Source organism: Neohortaea acidophila, assembly GCF_010093505.1.
Source record: "Neohortaea acidophila strain CBS 113389 unplaced genomic scaffold BDY17scaffold_4, whole genome shotgun sequence".
Classification (NCBI taxonomy): Eukaryota; Fungi; Ascomycota; class Dothideomycetes; order Mycosphaerellales; family Teratosphaeriaceae; genus Neohortaea; species Neohortaea acidophila.
The window spans coordinates 1243196-1259495 of NW_022985513.1; the positions used below are offsets into that span (position 1 = coordinate 1243196).

At 56.7% G+C, this 16300-nt stretch overlaps 6 protein-coding genes across 6 annotated transcripts; 5 read left to right on the forward strand and 1 right to left on the reverse strand.

The window, feature by feature from the left end:
* The first annotated feature begins 514 nt into the window (after window positions 1-514).
* BDY17DRAFT_127713 (uncharacterized protein) lies at window positions 515-6940 on the forward strand. Its single transcript, XM_033729379.1, has one exon. The coding sequence runs from the start codon at window positions 847-849 to the stop codon at window positions 6496-6498; it is 5652 nt and encodes a 1883-aa protein (XP_033590973.1). The 5' UTR covers window positions 515-846; the 3' UTR covers window positions 6499-6940.
* Window positions 6721-8302, forward strand: BDY17DRAFT_295575 (mitochondrial carrier domain-containing protein). Its single transcript, XM_033733318.1, has 2 exons — window positions 6721-6979; window positions 7062-8302. Exons 1-2 carry the CDS (start codon window positions 6943-6945, stop codon window positions 7958-7960), a joined length of 936 nt encoding a protein of 311 aa, XP_033590974.1. The 5' UTR covers window positions 6721-6942; the 3' UTR covers window positions 7961-8302.
* Window positions 8303-8487: 185 nt separating this feature from the next.
* On the forward strand, window positions 8488-9675 carry BDY17DRAFT_323259 (uncharacterized protein; the record flags this gene model as incomplete). Its single annotated transcript, XM_033736980.1, has 1 exon — window positions 8488-9675. The coding sequence occupies one exon, from the start codon at window positions 8488-8490 to the stop codon at window positions 9673-9675; it is 1188 nt and encodes a 395-aa protein (XP_033590975.1).
* Window positions 9676-9871: 196 nt separating this feature from the next.
* Window positions 9872-11125, reverse strand: BDY17DRAFT_249457 (uncharacterized protein; the record flags this gene model as incomplete). The annotated part of the gene is made up of 2 exons (XM_033730977.1): window positions 9872-10054; window positions 10142-11125. The coding sequence occupies 2 exons, from the start codon at window positions 11123-11125 to the stop codon at window positions 9872-9874; spliced, it is 1167 nt and encodes a 388-aa protein (XP_033590976.1).
* A 200-nt stretch (window positions 11126-11325) lies between these two features.
* On the forward strand, window positions 11326-13637 carry BDY17DRAFT_295578 (CwfJ C-terminus 1-domain-containing protein-like protein). Its single transcript, XM_033733319.1, has one exon. It carries the CDS (start codon window positions 11372-11374, stop codon window positions 13547-13549), a length of 2178 nt encoding a protein of 725 aa, XP_033590977.1. The 5' UTR covers window positions 11326-11371; the 3' UTR covers window positions 13550-13637.
* Window positions 13638-13878: 241 nt separating this feature from the next.
* On the forward strand, window positions 13879-15678 carry BDY17DRAFT_309652 (uncharacterized protein; the record flags this gene model as incomplete). Its single annotated transcript, XM_033735357.1, has 1 exon — window positions 13879-15678. The coding sequence occupies one exon, from the start codon at window positions 13879-13881 to the stop codon at window positions 15676-15678; it is 1800 nt and encodes a 599-aa protein (XP_033590978.1).
* Between the last annotated feature and the right edge of the window lie 622 nt (window positions 15679-16300).

The window sequence follows — 16300 nt, forward strand, 5'->3', positions numbered from 1 at the left end:
GCGTTTTTACTACGCTACCGCGCCAATCCGGGACTTCGAACGCGTCATTGGTAGCGAAATATCTCGTCAAGGCCAGAGAGAGACTGCCGATGAGTGATTGGTAGTCGCTCGAAACAAAGAGCAACGGTGGAGGGCAAGTCGGCTCCCACATTGACTGACTCGGCCGCAAAATCCCCTCCATCACCACCTTCTTCGCCTCTTCCCGCACCCAGCTACGATGCCGCTATAGGGCGACAAGCCTTGCTGTCCACGCCGACGCGCTTGCGGGAAGAGGACTGGTTGTCCTTTCCTGACAGCACGCGCAAGGTCATCGACCCGAAGACCCCAGCAGACACCCGCAGCAAGGTGCCCAGGTCAGCTCCGACATTCTACACCGCAACTTGGGGTTCACCATACGACTACTCACCCTCACGGACAGCACCGTCCGCCCCGTCCGAAGCATTACCCAGCGAGGAGTTGTCCGAGTCGTCTCCCATCCCCAACTTCGGCTTGGCAAAGCTCCTGCCTGATCGTCTCGGCGCCTTCAACTTGCCTGCACCGCGCCAGTCTGGGCCTGAAGCATTTAGCATCGTGCCCGGTGCTTCGGAGGCTACCCCACGCTTTGCTCGCAAACGTTGGGTACAGCTGCCACAGCCCGAAGAAGAGTTGGACAAAGCTGAGTGGTGGAGTGAGGGTCCAAGTGACAGCACGCCCGATCAAGCACAAAAGCACTTAAGGCGCACATCATTCTCGGGATCGCTACCGATATCTCGGCGAAAGCATAGTCGAGGACACCGGTCTCGGGGGAGTAACCAAACCATCAGCCAGCAATCGTTCTGGAACGATTTGCGCCGCCAATCCGACGAGATGTCGAGTTTGTTTGCGTCTCGCTGGGCGGCAACACCCCCGGCCGATGAGACACCACAGAAGGAGCCGGCTCCCAGGTTCCACCCACCGACAGGCGCAGAGATGTCGCCGCCATCCGAGCCAGACCAGAAGAAAATCGAACCAGGGATCTTTGCATCACGATGGGCGGATACGCCATCTCCTGTTGACACTGCAAAACTCGAAGCCGAGTTTCGCCAACGATTGACTGGTGGAAAGGTGGACAGTACTGCGGATAAAAGTGATGACAAGTCCGAGGGTGCAACTCGGGTGGCTGGTGGAGACATCGTTGAGCAAGGCACTGCCAACGAAGGACCAGCCAGCAATGAAGACACCCTGCCAGACACCAATGCGTCCGAGGTTGGAGCAGCCGACAAAGCTCAACATCATGTTCTCAGTTCATCACCATTGAGTCCAACTAAATCTCGTCTGGATGCCCCACGCTTCAGTAAGAAAAAAGTGAGCTGGCGGGGAAAGACGTGCGTGATCTCGATACCCGATATCGACTACAATGCCTCGCGACTGGCGGAGCCTTCGAGCCTTCAAGAGCACCAAGAGCGTTTGAAACGTCTGGAGGATGCTGGATACGACATCTCTGGGTTTGACATGCCTGCAGTCGCGGACGACTCGCAAGGTGCAGTCCATGCGAAGTCAATTTTTCCTGATGAAAACGAATCGCGAGCTATGTTGCGCCAACGGGACTTCAAGATCATGCTGCCGGATCTGGATAAGTGGGCGGCATACATGGATTTCCTGACGGAGCAAAAACTAGCTGCGCTAGGAGTGAGCAGTGGACCGCTGGAGACAGCTCCAACTCCCTCCCAGGATGTCTCGAGACAACTCTCTGGGCAGTATCCGCCATTACCATACTCCCCACCAATCCCCACCGGCTCTGCAGCAATCCTAGGCCGACCGGGAATGGTGCGTGGTCACTCACACGCAATGTCCGTGGTATCGCCCATCTCCCCGGTCAATGCGCCATTTGGACACGCTCATCGGCACTCTGTCTTTGCGAGTCCCTTCGGCTTTCAGCAGATCCAACCGCCTAGCTTCAATGCTCGGTCACCGCTAGAGCAGCAGTATTCCCCACCATCCCTGGTTTCTGGACTGCGATCCGTGTCTCCTCAGGGTCAGTTTGCGATCCCTGGTTCTACACGTGTTGTTGCAGAGGAGCAGGCAGGCGAACAGCATGGCCAACATCACACGCCTCGACAGCCTCAATCGATTGCAGCGGTCACACCGAGCGGCTCAGTTGCACAGCCCAAGCACAACCTGTCGCAACTACCGGAAGAAGCAGACGATGAAGAAAAGCTCCTCGGAAAATCAGAGCCCGCGGCGACAGAGCGTGGGCTGGAATCGAATGACGCATACGTCCCACCCCACAAACGCGCCGAGTTCCATGCGGAAATCGCCACTCCTACGCCCCTTGGTCATCGGCACAATATCAGCGAAGGCCTGGAGCGGGAACTCCTCGAGGCTGAAAAGCGCCAGCAAAGGCGATCACAAGACTACATCGTGGTTGAAGAGGAAAGCAGCGGGAGCGGCTCCGATGAGCAAGCAACGCAGACGAAGATCACGCCGGAGAAGGATCCGCTCTCCCTTGGCTACGTTGTGCAAGAATCTGCTGCCAGGACTCTGTCCACTCACAAGAAGACTGGCTCGCGCTTCAACGTAGCTGCCCCGGCATTCAAATTCAACCCAGACGCTTCCTTTCAGCCTGGTTCGACAGCATTCACGTTTGGCTCCTTCACCTCAAAGCCTTTGCCTCCTGCCGGTCATAATCGTCGAATCTCCTCGAGCAATTTCAATGTGGCCGCACCGGAGTTCAAACCCCTGGGAATGCAAGCCATGCCAAAGGCTGAGTTCAGCTTCTCCACTAGTGGGCCATCTTTCAATCCAAAGGCACCAGTCTTTGGGGCCCCCAAGCCGACAGAACCCGTCGCGGCCGCCTCCGGTCCGTCCATCTTTGGAAAGGTAGAAATCCCAGAGTTCATCAGACCAGCTCAGCGATCAAAGGCCGTGCCCATCACAAAACCTGAAGATCTCTCCGACGAGGATTCCGAGTCTGAGTATGAAGATGATGAGGGCCGCCTTGCACAAAGCGAAGATCGCTTGAAGAGAGCGAGAAAGGTTGGTGACGATGGAGACGAAGTGCCGAGATTTGCGGAACCCACGCCAATGCCAGCGTTTGCGACTGAAAGTCTGTCCGAGTCTCGGCCAGGGTTGAATGACGAGCCACGTTCCACATCGGATGACCAAACGCGCGTCGGAGGTGCTGCCGATAGCGAGGAAGATGCAGTGTCAGGAGCTTCAGACACTGCCAACGACGCATTCGATTCCGAGTTTGACCGCACATATGACGAGATCGAGCCGCAGGCCGCTTTACATAAGCATCGGCTTTCGAGCTCGCTCTCTGCTTTGGCGCAGCCTTTCCGGCCCCACCTGTCGGTCGATGCGCCAGGCAGTGCCAGCAGAGATGTCGATGACAGCTTCAACCTACCGGATGTGGACGAAGACGAATCGCAAGACGACGATGTACCAACGTCGCCCTTGAAACCGCGCGAGTCCGCTTCCATTCCGGGTGGCGAGAGGCTGAGACAATCTCCAGACCTACCAACATACCATGAGGGCTACGGCGAGCCGACTCACTACGAGCCTGAGCCGTCGTTCGCTGAAATTGACGCTGTCATGCGCCAACTGAACGAGATCGATGGCAATGATGATCTTCCAGAGCCTCGCGCACTTTCGCCCCTTCCCAGCTCTGAACTTCCTGTGATGAGTGGCGTGACGTACTTACCGGGAGTGGAGCGAAGCGCCGCCCCTAGCCCAAGTCCACGGCGTAGTGAATACGCTCCAGAGGCCCCAGGCGACTCTTCCTTCACCATACATGAACGTACGGACAGCGGCGAGCATGTCGTTGGCGGCTGGTCTCAGGTCAACCGCTTGAACAAGGCCGCGGAGGTTCCAACAAGCGACTGGTCTGCCGATTTCTCTGCGCACGATGACGATAAGCTGCATCAGAGGAGCAACTTCTTAGATAGCCATATCGATAATCTGATCGGTGGATTGCTGGAGCGACGACTTCGACCGCTAGAGGAGAGCTTGCAAGCCATCCACAGCTCCATTGACAGGCGTCCGACATCGCGCGACCTGACTCAAAAACGCAGCTCGTCCGCAGTGGACAGCGATGCCGATGACGAGGACGAATTGTCCGAAGAGCAGCGCCAGCGTCCAATCTCTCGTGGTAAGGACAAGAGAGTCGATCAAATCAAAGCGGCCGTGGCGGAGGCACTACGGGAGCGAAGTCCGGCACGCCCCTCGCAGTCGTTGTTCGACCTTCAAGACCTTCATTCGTATCTGGTAGACATGAAGGCCTCGTTTGCACAGGCAGCCTCGTCGGGCTTCGACTTGGACGAGGTCCGTGCTATTATCGAGGACGCTATCAACCGACCCAGAGACGAAGATGACTTTCTCCGACGCGCTGCAGAGGAGCGTGAGGCCGAGACGCGGAAAGCACTACATCTTGCAGAGGAAGACCTTCGATCTTTGCGGCATACATCGCACGAGCAGCACTCGAAGCTGAGTGCGGCCGAGCGGGAAAAGCTTGAGCTGCTGCAGCGGATCGAAGCAGCGGAGGAAGCCCAGAGCGATTTGGAGCATCAAGTCAAGACGCGGGAAGCGGAGAACACTGCTACATATGCCACTTTGGAAGAGTATCGCACGTCGAGCCACAAGTGGCGACAGCGCATTGACGAATTGACCGCCGAACGCGAGGAGCGGGAAGATCATCTCAAGGAGGTCAAGCACCAACTCAAGGAACATCAACAAACGAGCACAAAGTTGCATAACGATGTTTCCGATGCTCGGAGAGAGCGGGATGATCTTGAAGCCACTGTTGTCAGCCTCGAGCGCGAACTTGAACAGTCTCAAGAGTCGACTAGCGGGATGAGAAGGCGACTTGAGAAGCTCCACTCGGACATCGCCACCGCAGCGAGTCAACTGGCGAGCGAGAAAGAGGCTTGGCGGGCGAAGGAAGATGAGTACAGAATGAGGTGTGAATCCTTGGAGGCGCAGAGTGGTGCTGATGTCCAGTCTCGTTCTCAGTCTGAGGAGGAAGCTCGAACTGTTAAGGAGAATGCCCAAGAGGCGCTGCAGGAGACGGTGCGCTCTCTGCAGGCCGAGCTGGCCGAACAGAAGCTGCTCACTCAACGATTCGAGCGCGATCATGGCGAAGCCAAGGAAGCAGGTCGTGCCGAGACTGAACGCGTGCAGAGGTCACTCGAAGCTGCCAATCAACAAAGTAATGTGGTGCGAGCTGAACTTGAGGGCGAGCTCTCCAAGCTACGGCTGGAACTGGGCAACGTCAAGACCCAAGCAGAGTTGGAGAAAGATCGTCATGTGCGCATCCTCGAAGAAGAGCACGAAGGACGACGAGAAGCTCTGCGCAAAGTCAACGACGCGCATAGTGTGGCTTTGAACGATGCACAAGAGAAGCACGAGACATTCATGCAACGAATGCACGCCGACCACGAACGAGCTCTCGGCCATGCGGTTGAGGACAAGCAGCGCGCCGAATTCTTCTTGAATGAGCGCCTAGCACTCTCGGACTCGAAATTGCAACACTACCAGGATAAGGTACTACATCTCGAGGAGCGGTTGCAGATTGCAAAGTCTGCGGCACAGGCTGCCGCGATGAGTGCGCAATCTAGAGGTCTACCGAGCACCGCTACTAAGACCTCGACGCTGCCCGACAAGATCTCACCACAGGCGCTCCGAGAATCTATTCTTGTTCTACAGGAACAGCTGCAAGACCGCGAAGCTCAGATTGAGAAGTTACGAAATCACTCCGAGACCGAAGCGTCGGCGAAGCTGAAATCGCGTGACGACGAGATCGCGTGGCTGCGAGAGTTATTGGCGGTGCGAGGTGAGGAGCTGACCGATCTGGTCAATACCCTTGCCCAGCCGACGTTCGATCGCAACGCTGTGCGCGACACCGCAATCAGGATCCAAGCAAATCTGCAGATGGAGCGGCAAGAGAGGGACAGGCTTAGCCAAAGCCCGCAGACCCTTCCCGAGCAAGCAATTGCCAGTCTTTCGAGTTTCGCCACGCCAAAGGCCGTCCAGCTCTCCTCGGCTTTCAACAAGTGGCGAAGCAACATGGAGAGCGCGGCGCTCAAGAACGCCCAACAGCAACAACTGAATCGCGCCCGCCGCGCACAAGCTTATACCCCTTCTAAAGCGGCTCATACCACCACCGCCATCCCAGCTGGGTATGCGTCGGGACTCATGACGCCTCCGGCCTCGAATCTGCGGAATACACCGAGCCCGGAGCCTGGTGTTGCCATTTCAGCTCCTCAGCTGGACTCCCGACCGGGCACACAGTCCAAGAGTCAGGCACCCTCAGCCGCATCGAAAGCGGGAGGCAGGCACGCATCTTTCACGTCCGAGGGACCAACAACGCCTCTTTTGCGATCCCAATCGTACGACCTGGATGCAGAGGAAGGCCACGTACACATGCAGGACCTCGACGACGGCCTCGAGGATGACGACCTCGACGATATGGCCGACCACCAACCTCCAGCGTTCCGCAATCTGGAAGCCGAGCTTGGTGATGCTGGCGAAGGGTCGACATAATCTCACCACGAGTGTGCATGCTGATACATCATTTTCTTTTCATTTGTTCGAACATGGGGAGCCGGAGAATGTCGAGTTGAGCTAGGATGCTTCATCGACATCTCTTCAGTGACGGCGGAGGAGGAGGACGCTTGCATTTTCGATGGCGCATGCGCAAGATACCCCCTAGACTGATCGCTTCCTTTCTGATTCGTAGAGACTGACCATATTTGTGTAAAATTGTGTTTATACCAATCTTTCCTCATCATTGACCAACTGCTGGTGTTCCCATGCTGGCCTATTCGGCCGAGTGCAAATCGATTACATCACTTCGCGCGTTTCAGATCCAATAAGTTCCCGCGTCACTGCCACAGCTGCGCGACCACCTTCCCACCACCTCCCTCCAAGATGCTACTTGGACTCCTCTTTCACCCCTCGACAATGCCTTGATCGCTCGTTTCGGCAATGTCAGATGGAGTGCAGAAGAGAAAGTCGTCTGCCGGTAAGTCTAACGCCTCCCGCATGCACCTGGTCGAGCTCGAAAAAGTTCCCAACTGACGTCCACGCCTTTCTGCAACAAACAGCCTTTCACTTCGCCGCCGGCCTCGGCTCCGGCGTAGTCAGCGCGTGCCTCCTACAACCCGCCGATTTGCTCAAGACGCGCGTGCAGCAGACCAACGCCGCCTCGCTCCGCCACGCCCTCCGCGATGTCCTGCAGGGCCCGAATCCCATACGCCAGCTCTGGCGCGGCACCACGCCCTCCGTTATCCGCACCGGCTTCGGCTCCGCGCTGTACTTTGGCATGCTCAATCAGATGAGGCAATATGCGGCCAAGATGCCGCCCATACCTGTTGGCGGGGACGGGACAAGGGTAGTAGCGGGCGGATCATCGTCTGCGCTGCCGAAACTGGGCAACGTGGCGAATCTGGCTACGGGGGCGTTTGCGAGGGTTGCGGCGGGACTCGTAGTGAATCCCATTACGGTACTCAAGGTGCGCTACGAGTCGTCGCATTACGCCTACACTTCGCTTATGGGAGCCGGGAGGGACATCCTTGCCAAGGAAGGGGCGAGGGGCTTCTTTGCGGGGTTCGGCGTGACGGCGGTGAGGGATGCGCCGTACGCCGGAATGTACGTGGTGCTGTACGAGCAGGCGAAGGCGCGACTGGGCAAGCTGGTGACGCCGGCGGGGACGGTGGGCTCCATTTCCAGCGGCGTCATGATCAACTTTGCCTCGGGCGTGTTGGCTGCCGTGACGGCGACGACGATAACAAACCCCTTCGACGCCATCAAGACGCGCATACAGATTGCGCCGGGCAAGTACGGGAACATGGTGCAGGCGGCGCGGCTTATGCTGAAGCACGAAGGGCTGCGGAGCATGTTCAGCGGCCTGAGTCTGCGGCTGGGCAGGAAGGCGGTGAGCAGTGCTCTGACGTGGACGGTGTACGAGGAGATTATCCGTCGGACGGAGAAAGTGTTGGTGTAGCCTCTCTGTCGATATGAGAGTCCACGAGATCGCGTGCGTCGTATCCACTCAGTCATACACTGCTACGTCGATGTACTACACTCTCCAATCCGTCAATCAAGAAATCCTTCGGCCGGGTAGAACGGAGCGAGACAGGCCTGAGACACCGACGAACTTGGTAATCAACGAGAGCTCTTGCTGCTCTACATCTTGATGTACTGGAACCTCCGCGGCGCCAGCGGGACGATAGAAGCGCCGGCTCCGGCTACCGAGATTAATAATTCACGAGGCCGAAGTTTATCTCACGTCACCTCCTGAACTTCTCGTCGCTAGAATACTTTTAATCTCAAATCTTCCACTCCCTTGTTTCTTCCGAGTACTGTGTCTATTTTCGTCTGACTAAGATCGCGTGTAATCGCGCATTTCTTTCGTACCTCTTCCCGTGTCTACTGGGTATCGTAAATCCATACTCCTATCGGACTCTTATTGGCATCGCGTGAGCATCTCTTCAGCGCATTCATCGCAACCTCTTGGAAACGGAAAACAGCATGCCGGAAACGCGCAACATCGTCGTCCTCGGCGGCTCCGTCGCCGGCCTCAGCGCCGCGCACTACTTACTCAAACACACCCTGCCCAAACTCCAGCAGGTCAAGGACGTCAAGTATGAGTTGCACATCATCGACCAATCCACGCATTTTTGGTGGCACATCTCCGCGCCGCGCGCCATCGTGTCAACGAAGGAGATCAAGCACAGCGACGCCTTCGTCCCTATCATGGCCGGCTTTAAGCAATACCCGGCCTTCAAGGACGCCATCCACTTCCACCAGGGCACGATCGAGGGCGTGCATACCGCGCTGCGCCAGGTCTCCTTCAAGACCTCCGATGAAAAGGTCGATGTCTTGGATTACTATGCCTTGATCATCGCCACCGGCATCCGGTCTCCGACCCCTCTGACTACGCTCCATGGCGACCACACCGTGTCGCAGAAGGCTCTCGACGACATGAACGCCAAGCTCGCGTCCGCAAAGGATATTGTCATCGGAGGCGGAGGCCCAATTGGAGTCGAGACGGCCGGCGAACTTGGAGCGCATCTCAAAGGCAAAGCGAAAATCACGCTCATCGCCGGCTCCAAGAAACTCCTTCCCATCCTCGGGCAGAAGTTCACCGACAAAGCGCAGAAGCAGCTGGAGAAGAACGGCGTCGAGGTCAAGTATGGCGTGCGTGTCAAGGAGACCCAAGAAACGTCGGACAAACGCGTCGAAGTCAAGCTCGACAATGGCGAAAGTCTGTTGGCCGACGTCTACATCCCCGCCGTCGGCGTCACGCCCAACACTGAGTTCCTCCCCAAGTTCCTCAAGCAGGAGAACGGCTACGTCAAGGTCAACCCGGCCACTCTGCGCGTCGACGAGGCCGGGGACAAATTCATCTACGCCGTCGGCGACGTCGCGGGCGTCGATCAAGGCGGCGTGCTCAACTTCTTCAAGTCGTTCCCCGTCGCCGCCGCCAACATGAGCCACGACTTGTGCTCCGAGGCCAAGGCGGGCATGGTCCCGGAGAAGAGGTTCAGCCGCAAGGACTCCGAAACTCAGTTAGTCCCAATTGGTGCCAAGGCCGGACTTGGCGCGTTCAATGGACACTCGGTGCCGTCCATGATTGTCAAGAAGTTCAAGGGCAAGGATTATATGCTGAGCCAGGTGCCGAAGTTCACCGAGGGCAAGCAATGGTCGAAGCCGTAGCGGGCGCATCCATATGCTGTCGTGAGCATCGAGCAGTAGGCGGCAGAGGTGGTTGGGGAAATCGGTGCATGTCTTTGAATGTTGCTTTTGCATCATCTTTTGTTGATACCCAGATGTTTTGTCAGACAGATAGTAGTCTTACCCTCTTAATGTTAATACTCCGTGGCGCCTTCGCTGGGTCTTCCCGACGTTCGCATCACCGTTGACTCCGCATAATGTGATCTGCGACCCGGCCAATCCCATCGTTGCCTTGTCCTCGTAAGGCTTGTCGATATCTCTCGTTCAACCCACTATCGCCATCTCCGTCGATTTCTTCCGCCTCTTCACCTTCATCGTCTGGGTCGACCATGCCGGAAGCTTCATCCTCTGCCTCGTCAGCCTCCATTTCCTCCGCATCACTGACCGTCTCGGCCTCCTCTTTTGGCTGTCGCGCATACTTCCCCGTCCCCTTTGCTTTGGACGAAACACCCATGTCTTTCATCATCCTCTGCACCTCGCGATCGCGAATCTCCTGCTTCTGCTTCTCCGCCTCCCGCACCCTCTTCTCCATCTCCGGCCGGTAGTCTCGCTCAAATTCCTCGCGCTTCTCCTCCACCGCCGCGAAGAAGTCGTCCACACCGTTGCCCGTCATACTGCTCACGCCCACGACGGAAAGATGATTGTAGAACTCCTCCAGCACCAAGCTCATCGAGTTGAGCAGGCTGTTCATGTATCCACTGCCCTCCTGTCCGGCCATTTGATCCTCTTCCTCTTTCCGTAGTGCTGCTTGAAAAGACTCAAAGTCGCGCATCCACTCCACCGCCTCGGACTCGTCTTTGACGTCGGTCTTGTTGAACACGAGGATCATGGGTAGTTTGATTTTGTAGAGGATGCTGACTGCGTAGAGCATGTTGGACATGAAGGTCGAGGTGTTGGCGGTGGTGCGCGGGGTGTCGATTACGTAGGCCAGCACGGTGGGGAAGGAGGAGGCGAGGGAGGAGAGCAGGATGCTGCCTGATGCGGACCAGACGAAGACTTCGATTTGGCCTGGGGTGTCGATGAGGATGTGTTGGGGTCTGCTGGTTGTTTCGGCAGGCTGTGAGGAGGATGAGGTGGTGGTGGGGGTGGGGGTTGCGGAGGGCAGGCAGCGCTTCTCCAGAATGGCCATGATCTGGTCGATTTTGGTGCTGAAGAGGTTGAGCGAGGTGAGGATGCCGCCGTTGGGCCCGAGGTTGTACTGCTTCATCACTTCCTTGTAGTTGACGCTGTCGCGGATGTCGATGTTGCTCTCAAATGGCACGCTGCGCACGGCGGGATCGAGATTGAGCACGTACGGCGGCGTGTGTGTGGTGGGGGATTCGACGGCGAGGGTGTGAAGGTGGCTGTTGATGCGCTGCATGAATGTCGTCTTGCCGGAGCCTGCCATGCCGATGCATACCACCGCGACGGGTGGCTTGGTTGGCGAAGCCATACTGTGCAGTCCGGCGGAGTCAATGAGGCGGAGGCAGTTGTGCGAGTGTGATTATGTGTAGGGCGCACACATCGTTTCGTTCGGGTAGATTCTGGAGAGGTTGTAGGGTAGATGTCTGTCACATGCCACGCTTCGAGTGATGTCAAAAAATTGAAGTCTCGAAGCTTGGACCAGCACAACTTTTGTGAGCGCCGTTCAACCCCGCCATCACCACCTCTTCCCTGACCACAACGGAACCACCGCAAGATGGGGCTGGAAGATTTCGAGCGCGAGCTCGCAGAGGAGAAGCTCGCGTCTCGCGAGTCGAAGCATTCGTCTCGCCGTGAGCACGGAGACGAGAAAGATCGACATCGCTCCCACCGACACCATCGCGATCGTGATTCACGAGATGGAGAGCGCAGGCACAGACACAAACGCCACCGCGATGAGGACGAGACGAAAGAGGAGCGTAGAAGGCACCGCAAACGACCCCGCTCGACGTCCGCAGACCGTGCCGACACTGCGAAAGCACCGGAGGATGTCAAAGTCTTCGACAGCCCCGCCGAGGATGAAGAGGAAGACGAGTGGGTGGAGAAAGAGGCCGCCACTGCGCCGCCAGAAGAAGACATATTAGACCAGCGAGACCAACCCACAGAGCGGGAGAGAGTCCAGCGCGACGCTTGGATGCAGCAGCCTTCAGTTATGGACGTCGAGATTGTCGCCAGCCGAAAACCCAAGGCGCCGCCAAGTCAATTCGTCGGCGCAAAGGAGGGTCATGAGCTCAAAGTGCACAACCAACATCTCGCTGACCTGGAACGGGATTTCGAGGAGGATGAGGAGGATGAGGGGAAGGCGGCGGTCACAGCAGAGCCTGCCCAGCATGATGTTGACTACACTTTCGGCGATTCGGGCAGTTCGTGGCGCATGACGAAACTCAAAGCCGTGTATCGGACTGCCAAGGAGAGCCAAAAGAGTGTGGAGGAGGTTGCTATTGAGAGGTTCGGCTCTTTGAGAGACTTTGACGATGCGAGAGAGGAGGAGCGCGAGCTGGACCGCAGGAAGATGTACGGAAAGGAGTATGTGGGATTGGAAAAGCCCAGTGGCGAGCTGTATCAAGAGAGAAAAATGCAAGCCGGGCTGAGGCGAGAGTCTGATGTCCCTGAGAACGAGCATGACGCAGCTGAGCCGCGACAAGGCCAGCCCATGCCGGAGCAAGATTCGGCCACGCATGCTTTGAAGACGGCGCCACTCGATACTACAGCACTCAACAAGCTAAAGGCCCAGCTCATGAAGGCCCGACTTCGCAAGGCCCCGAACTTGGCTCAATTAGAAGAGGAGTACCGACTTGCAGAAGAGGCTTCGTCGGCCAACTCGGCTCAATCCGATGTCGTCGTCTTGAACAACATGGAAAATCGAATGCTTGCTTCCGGCCGGGCGGGCGAAGTCACGGCCGTGAGTGGCAAGAGGGGCAGAGAGCGCGGACTTGTGGTCGAGAACGAAGACATGAGTATTGAAGACATGGTCAGACAGGAACGCAGAACTAAAGGCGGGATGGGCAACGAAGGCCGCGCCTTTGCAGAGAGGATTGCCAAAGATGGCAAGTTTGTGGACGATCTCGACTACATGGACGACAACGCCCAGAATCTTTCCAAAAAGGTGGTCAAAAGCGATACGAATCTTCGTAGCATGGCTGTTGGCGATTTCCAGAAGATGCAGAGGGTGTTGGAGCATTGCCCCCTCTGTCATCATGAGGACAGAGACGGACCGGAAGCATTGCCCACCGCGCCTGTCGTCAGTCTGGCAACACGAGTGTATCTGACCTTGCCCACGGAGCCTGAGATGACCAAGGGAGGCGCCGTCATTGTGCCCATTCAACATCGTCTGAACCTGCTCGAATGCGACGACGACGAATGGGAGGAGATGCGCAACTTCATGAAATCCCTCACGCGCTACTACGACTCTCAAGGCCGCGGCGTCATCTTCTACGAAAACGCGGCGCACATGCATTCCAAACGTGGCCACGCTGCTCTCAACGCCGTTCCTCTCCCCTCCCACCTGGCCGACACGGCTCCGGCGTACTTCAAAGAGGCCATTCTCGCCTCTGCAGAGCAATGGAGCCAACACAAGCCCATCATTGACACTCTTGCCCTTTCGCAGCAGCCGGGATATGGGAAGCTGGCGTTGCGCAAGGCCATGGTGAAGGAGATGCCGTACTTTCACGTCTTCTTCAATCTCGACGGCGGCATGGGACACGTGATTGAGGATGAGAGGAAGTGGCCCAAGGGCGATTTGTTTGCGCGGGAGATTGTGGGCGGCATGCTGGATCGAGGGCCGGAGATTGTGAAGAGGCAAGGGCGGTGGGAGAGAGGTGATCGTAGAGTGGAGGGGTTTAGGAAGAAGTGGGCACCCTGGGACTGGACCAAGATTTTGATGGAGGCACAATAGAGGTGTTCGAAGAGTGACTCTTTATATCCACCCGTATTTGGCCATCATCAAGGAAGTGCATCCATTGCATCACTTCGTGTAAATGCGCAGTATGATGCACGTGATTCAAGTGAGGTAGATTAATGACTCAAACACTGATATGCCCTTCCGTAGAGCGCGCCTGTTTGGCGTTCCGTAGATCGCGTCTTCCGCCCCGCGTCTCAGTCAAAACATCTTTGAGCCGCATCGACACCTCCACCACCAAATCTCCGATCAACCTTCCCACATTGTCGAATGGCTATTCATAGCCGCCAAACTTCTCTCGAGGCGCGTTTGGGCTCGACATCATAATGTCGACTCGCACCAAGAGCTTCTTCGATCAGAACAATCAACAGGTAAAGCCCGGCTGCCTATCCCTCTTGCAAGCCAGCTTGAACCAACTCATGCATTCGCAGAAACGACCGGGACAATGGCAACGCTACCCGAACAAGCAGCCACTGGGCGAGAGCAGTAACAATAGGCCAGCACCACCTCCTCAGCCTCCGATCCCGGCTACCTCGCAGGCGAAACAGAAGTTGAAGGCATTCCAATTTGTGCCCGATGATCGAGACCAATCCGTGGCAGGCAATGACAAAGAGGACGTAATCGCACCCCATCCCCCAAATACCACTCAGGGGCCACGAGAAACATCTCTCGCCGACACAGTCCCCAATACCGATACCGCACCACCAACCGAGCACATCATGCCTGCTGCTCCTCCGTTACTGTCACATGCGAACACCTTTCCATCTACCCCGGGCGCCCGACTCTCCCTCGAAGACTTGATCGGGAATCACGATGAGAACGCAAAGGGAGGGAACAAAGAGAACGAGTCACCAGAAGAGTTCATTGGTTGGATACCCAACAGTTCCTCCACCTTGCTCACGCCGAACCGCAAACGAAAGCGCGCCCGAAGCTCCTCTCCTTCCTCTTGTGCAAACACCTCATCTCAGCGAGGCGAGGCGTCCGCTTTCTTCCCCGCTGCAGCTGCTCCAGGCGACAAGGCACCAGAAGCAGACTCGACTGCTGACCCGACTGCAGACCTTTGGCAACAATACCAAACGGGCAAGCAAGATGGCGATGCTAAGCTGCCCGACATCAGTCACTTGCTGTTCCAAGCGTCGCCGCGTGCGCTTGAGACTCCCGTCAGAAGCGCAGGCTTTCGGAGATGGGCGAGCACAGGCAACGACTGGCCTAATAGCAAGAGCAAACGAAGAAAGCCGAACGGGCAGACGAGCATCAATCTGCTTAAAGAGGCAGCTGCGGCCGAGACGGGCGAGAAGAGCAAGTTCGCCGATATGCTGAAGAAGGTCGAGGACTCGCTTGCCACTCAGAAACTTGCCAAAGATCGATCAAAGCCAACCGTGCGCGTCGAAGGCCCTTCAAGTTCGAGTCCGCTCCCAGAAACAGGTGGAAGGGACGTGTTCAATGCTTTGCCTTCGGCAAGCCCTCTGGAAACGAAGCAAGTCGCGCAACTGCTTTCAAAGGCTCAGGAGGCTACAGCGAAACCTCTTGCGAATGTCAGCGGCAATGTTGAAGAGCAACCCCAGTGCAACGAAGCCACACATGAAGCGAACAACACCAACCTCGCTCCTTCTGTGCAGATGGCTGCGGCCACTTCGACTCCACTATATCTGCAGAGCAAGGCACCTTTACCGGCCTACAAGAGGCCGTCTATCGTACGAAAGCCAAGTCATGAGAGACAGACGACGCAGATGCCGCCACCTCCTCCTCCTGCAGCCGTCACAAAGGCAGCAGCTGAAGAATTTGGCGATGACTTCGATCTTTCTGTCGAGGACTTGGAAGAAATCACAGGCCACGATCATCCCTTAGAACAGAGGTCATTGTACCAGATCCCGCCACATCCCAACCCACCACCTCACGACCACGGACCGACAATTCCCCGGCTGCCCGTACCGGGCACTGTTGCTGCGGGATCCGCGGCCCAGCCTATCTTTCTCAACGACGATTTCGATTTCGATGTCGATGACAACGATGAGTTTGGTATGGGCGATATCGACGAGGCTTCATTCGCACAGGCGGAGATGAGTGCCACACAAGCGGTCAGGGCAAGTAACATCTCTCATGTGTCGGCCGTGAAGATTAGATAGCTTATTCGTGTATAGATCTCTCCACCCAAACGATCTTCGCAACATGCCCCCGGCCAGATGAATTCTCACACTCTATCGGCATCGCTCCAAGCAAACTCTGGCAACAATCTACAGCGCTACGTGGTGAAGCAAGTCGTGGAAGGAGACTATACGGATGATCGGGGGCGTCGCTGCCCCGAAACAGTGCTCATTACGGAGGAAGAACGAACAAGCAAGACTACGGCAATCACGCTTCGAGGTTCCTGGACAGCCACCTCGATCAATGTCGGCAACACTGTCCATGTCGCAGACCTTCGCAGGTCGTCTGCTGCAGAGCTGCCTCCATCTCCGCCAGGGCAGTTTACGATCTCCGATTCCGAACACAGCCCACTCCTCATCGTTCACCCGGATCATATGCTCTCGGCAACCACAGTGGCCGACTCCTTCGATTGCATTCGGAAAGCTGTCCTTCAAGATCGCATCAAAGCTACGGGTGACACGATCAAGTCCATGGTATATGGAAAGATACTGCATGAGATTTTCCAACAGGCTCTGTCTGCCAATCAGTGGAGCAGTGACTTCCTCTCGCAGCTGGTGGAGCGCACAGTACAGAGCCATGTCGAAAGCCTTTGGGAGCTGGGCA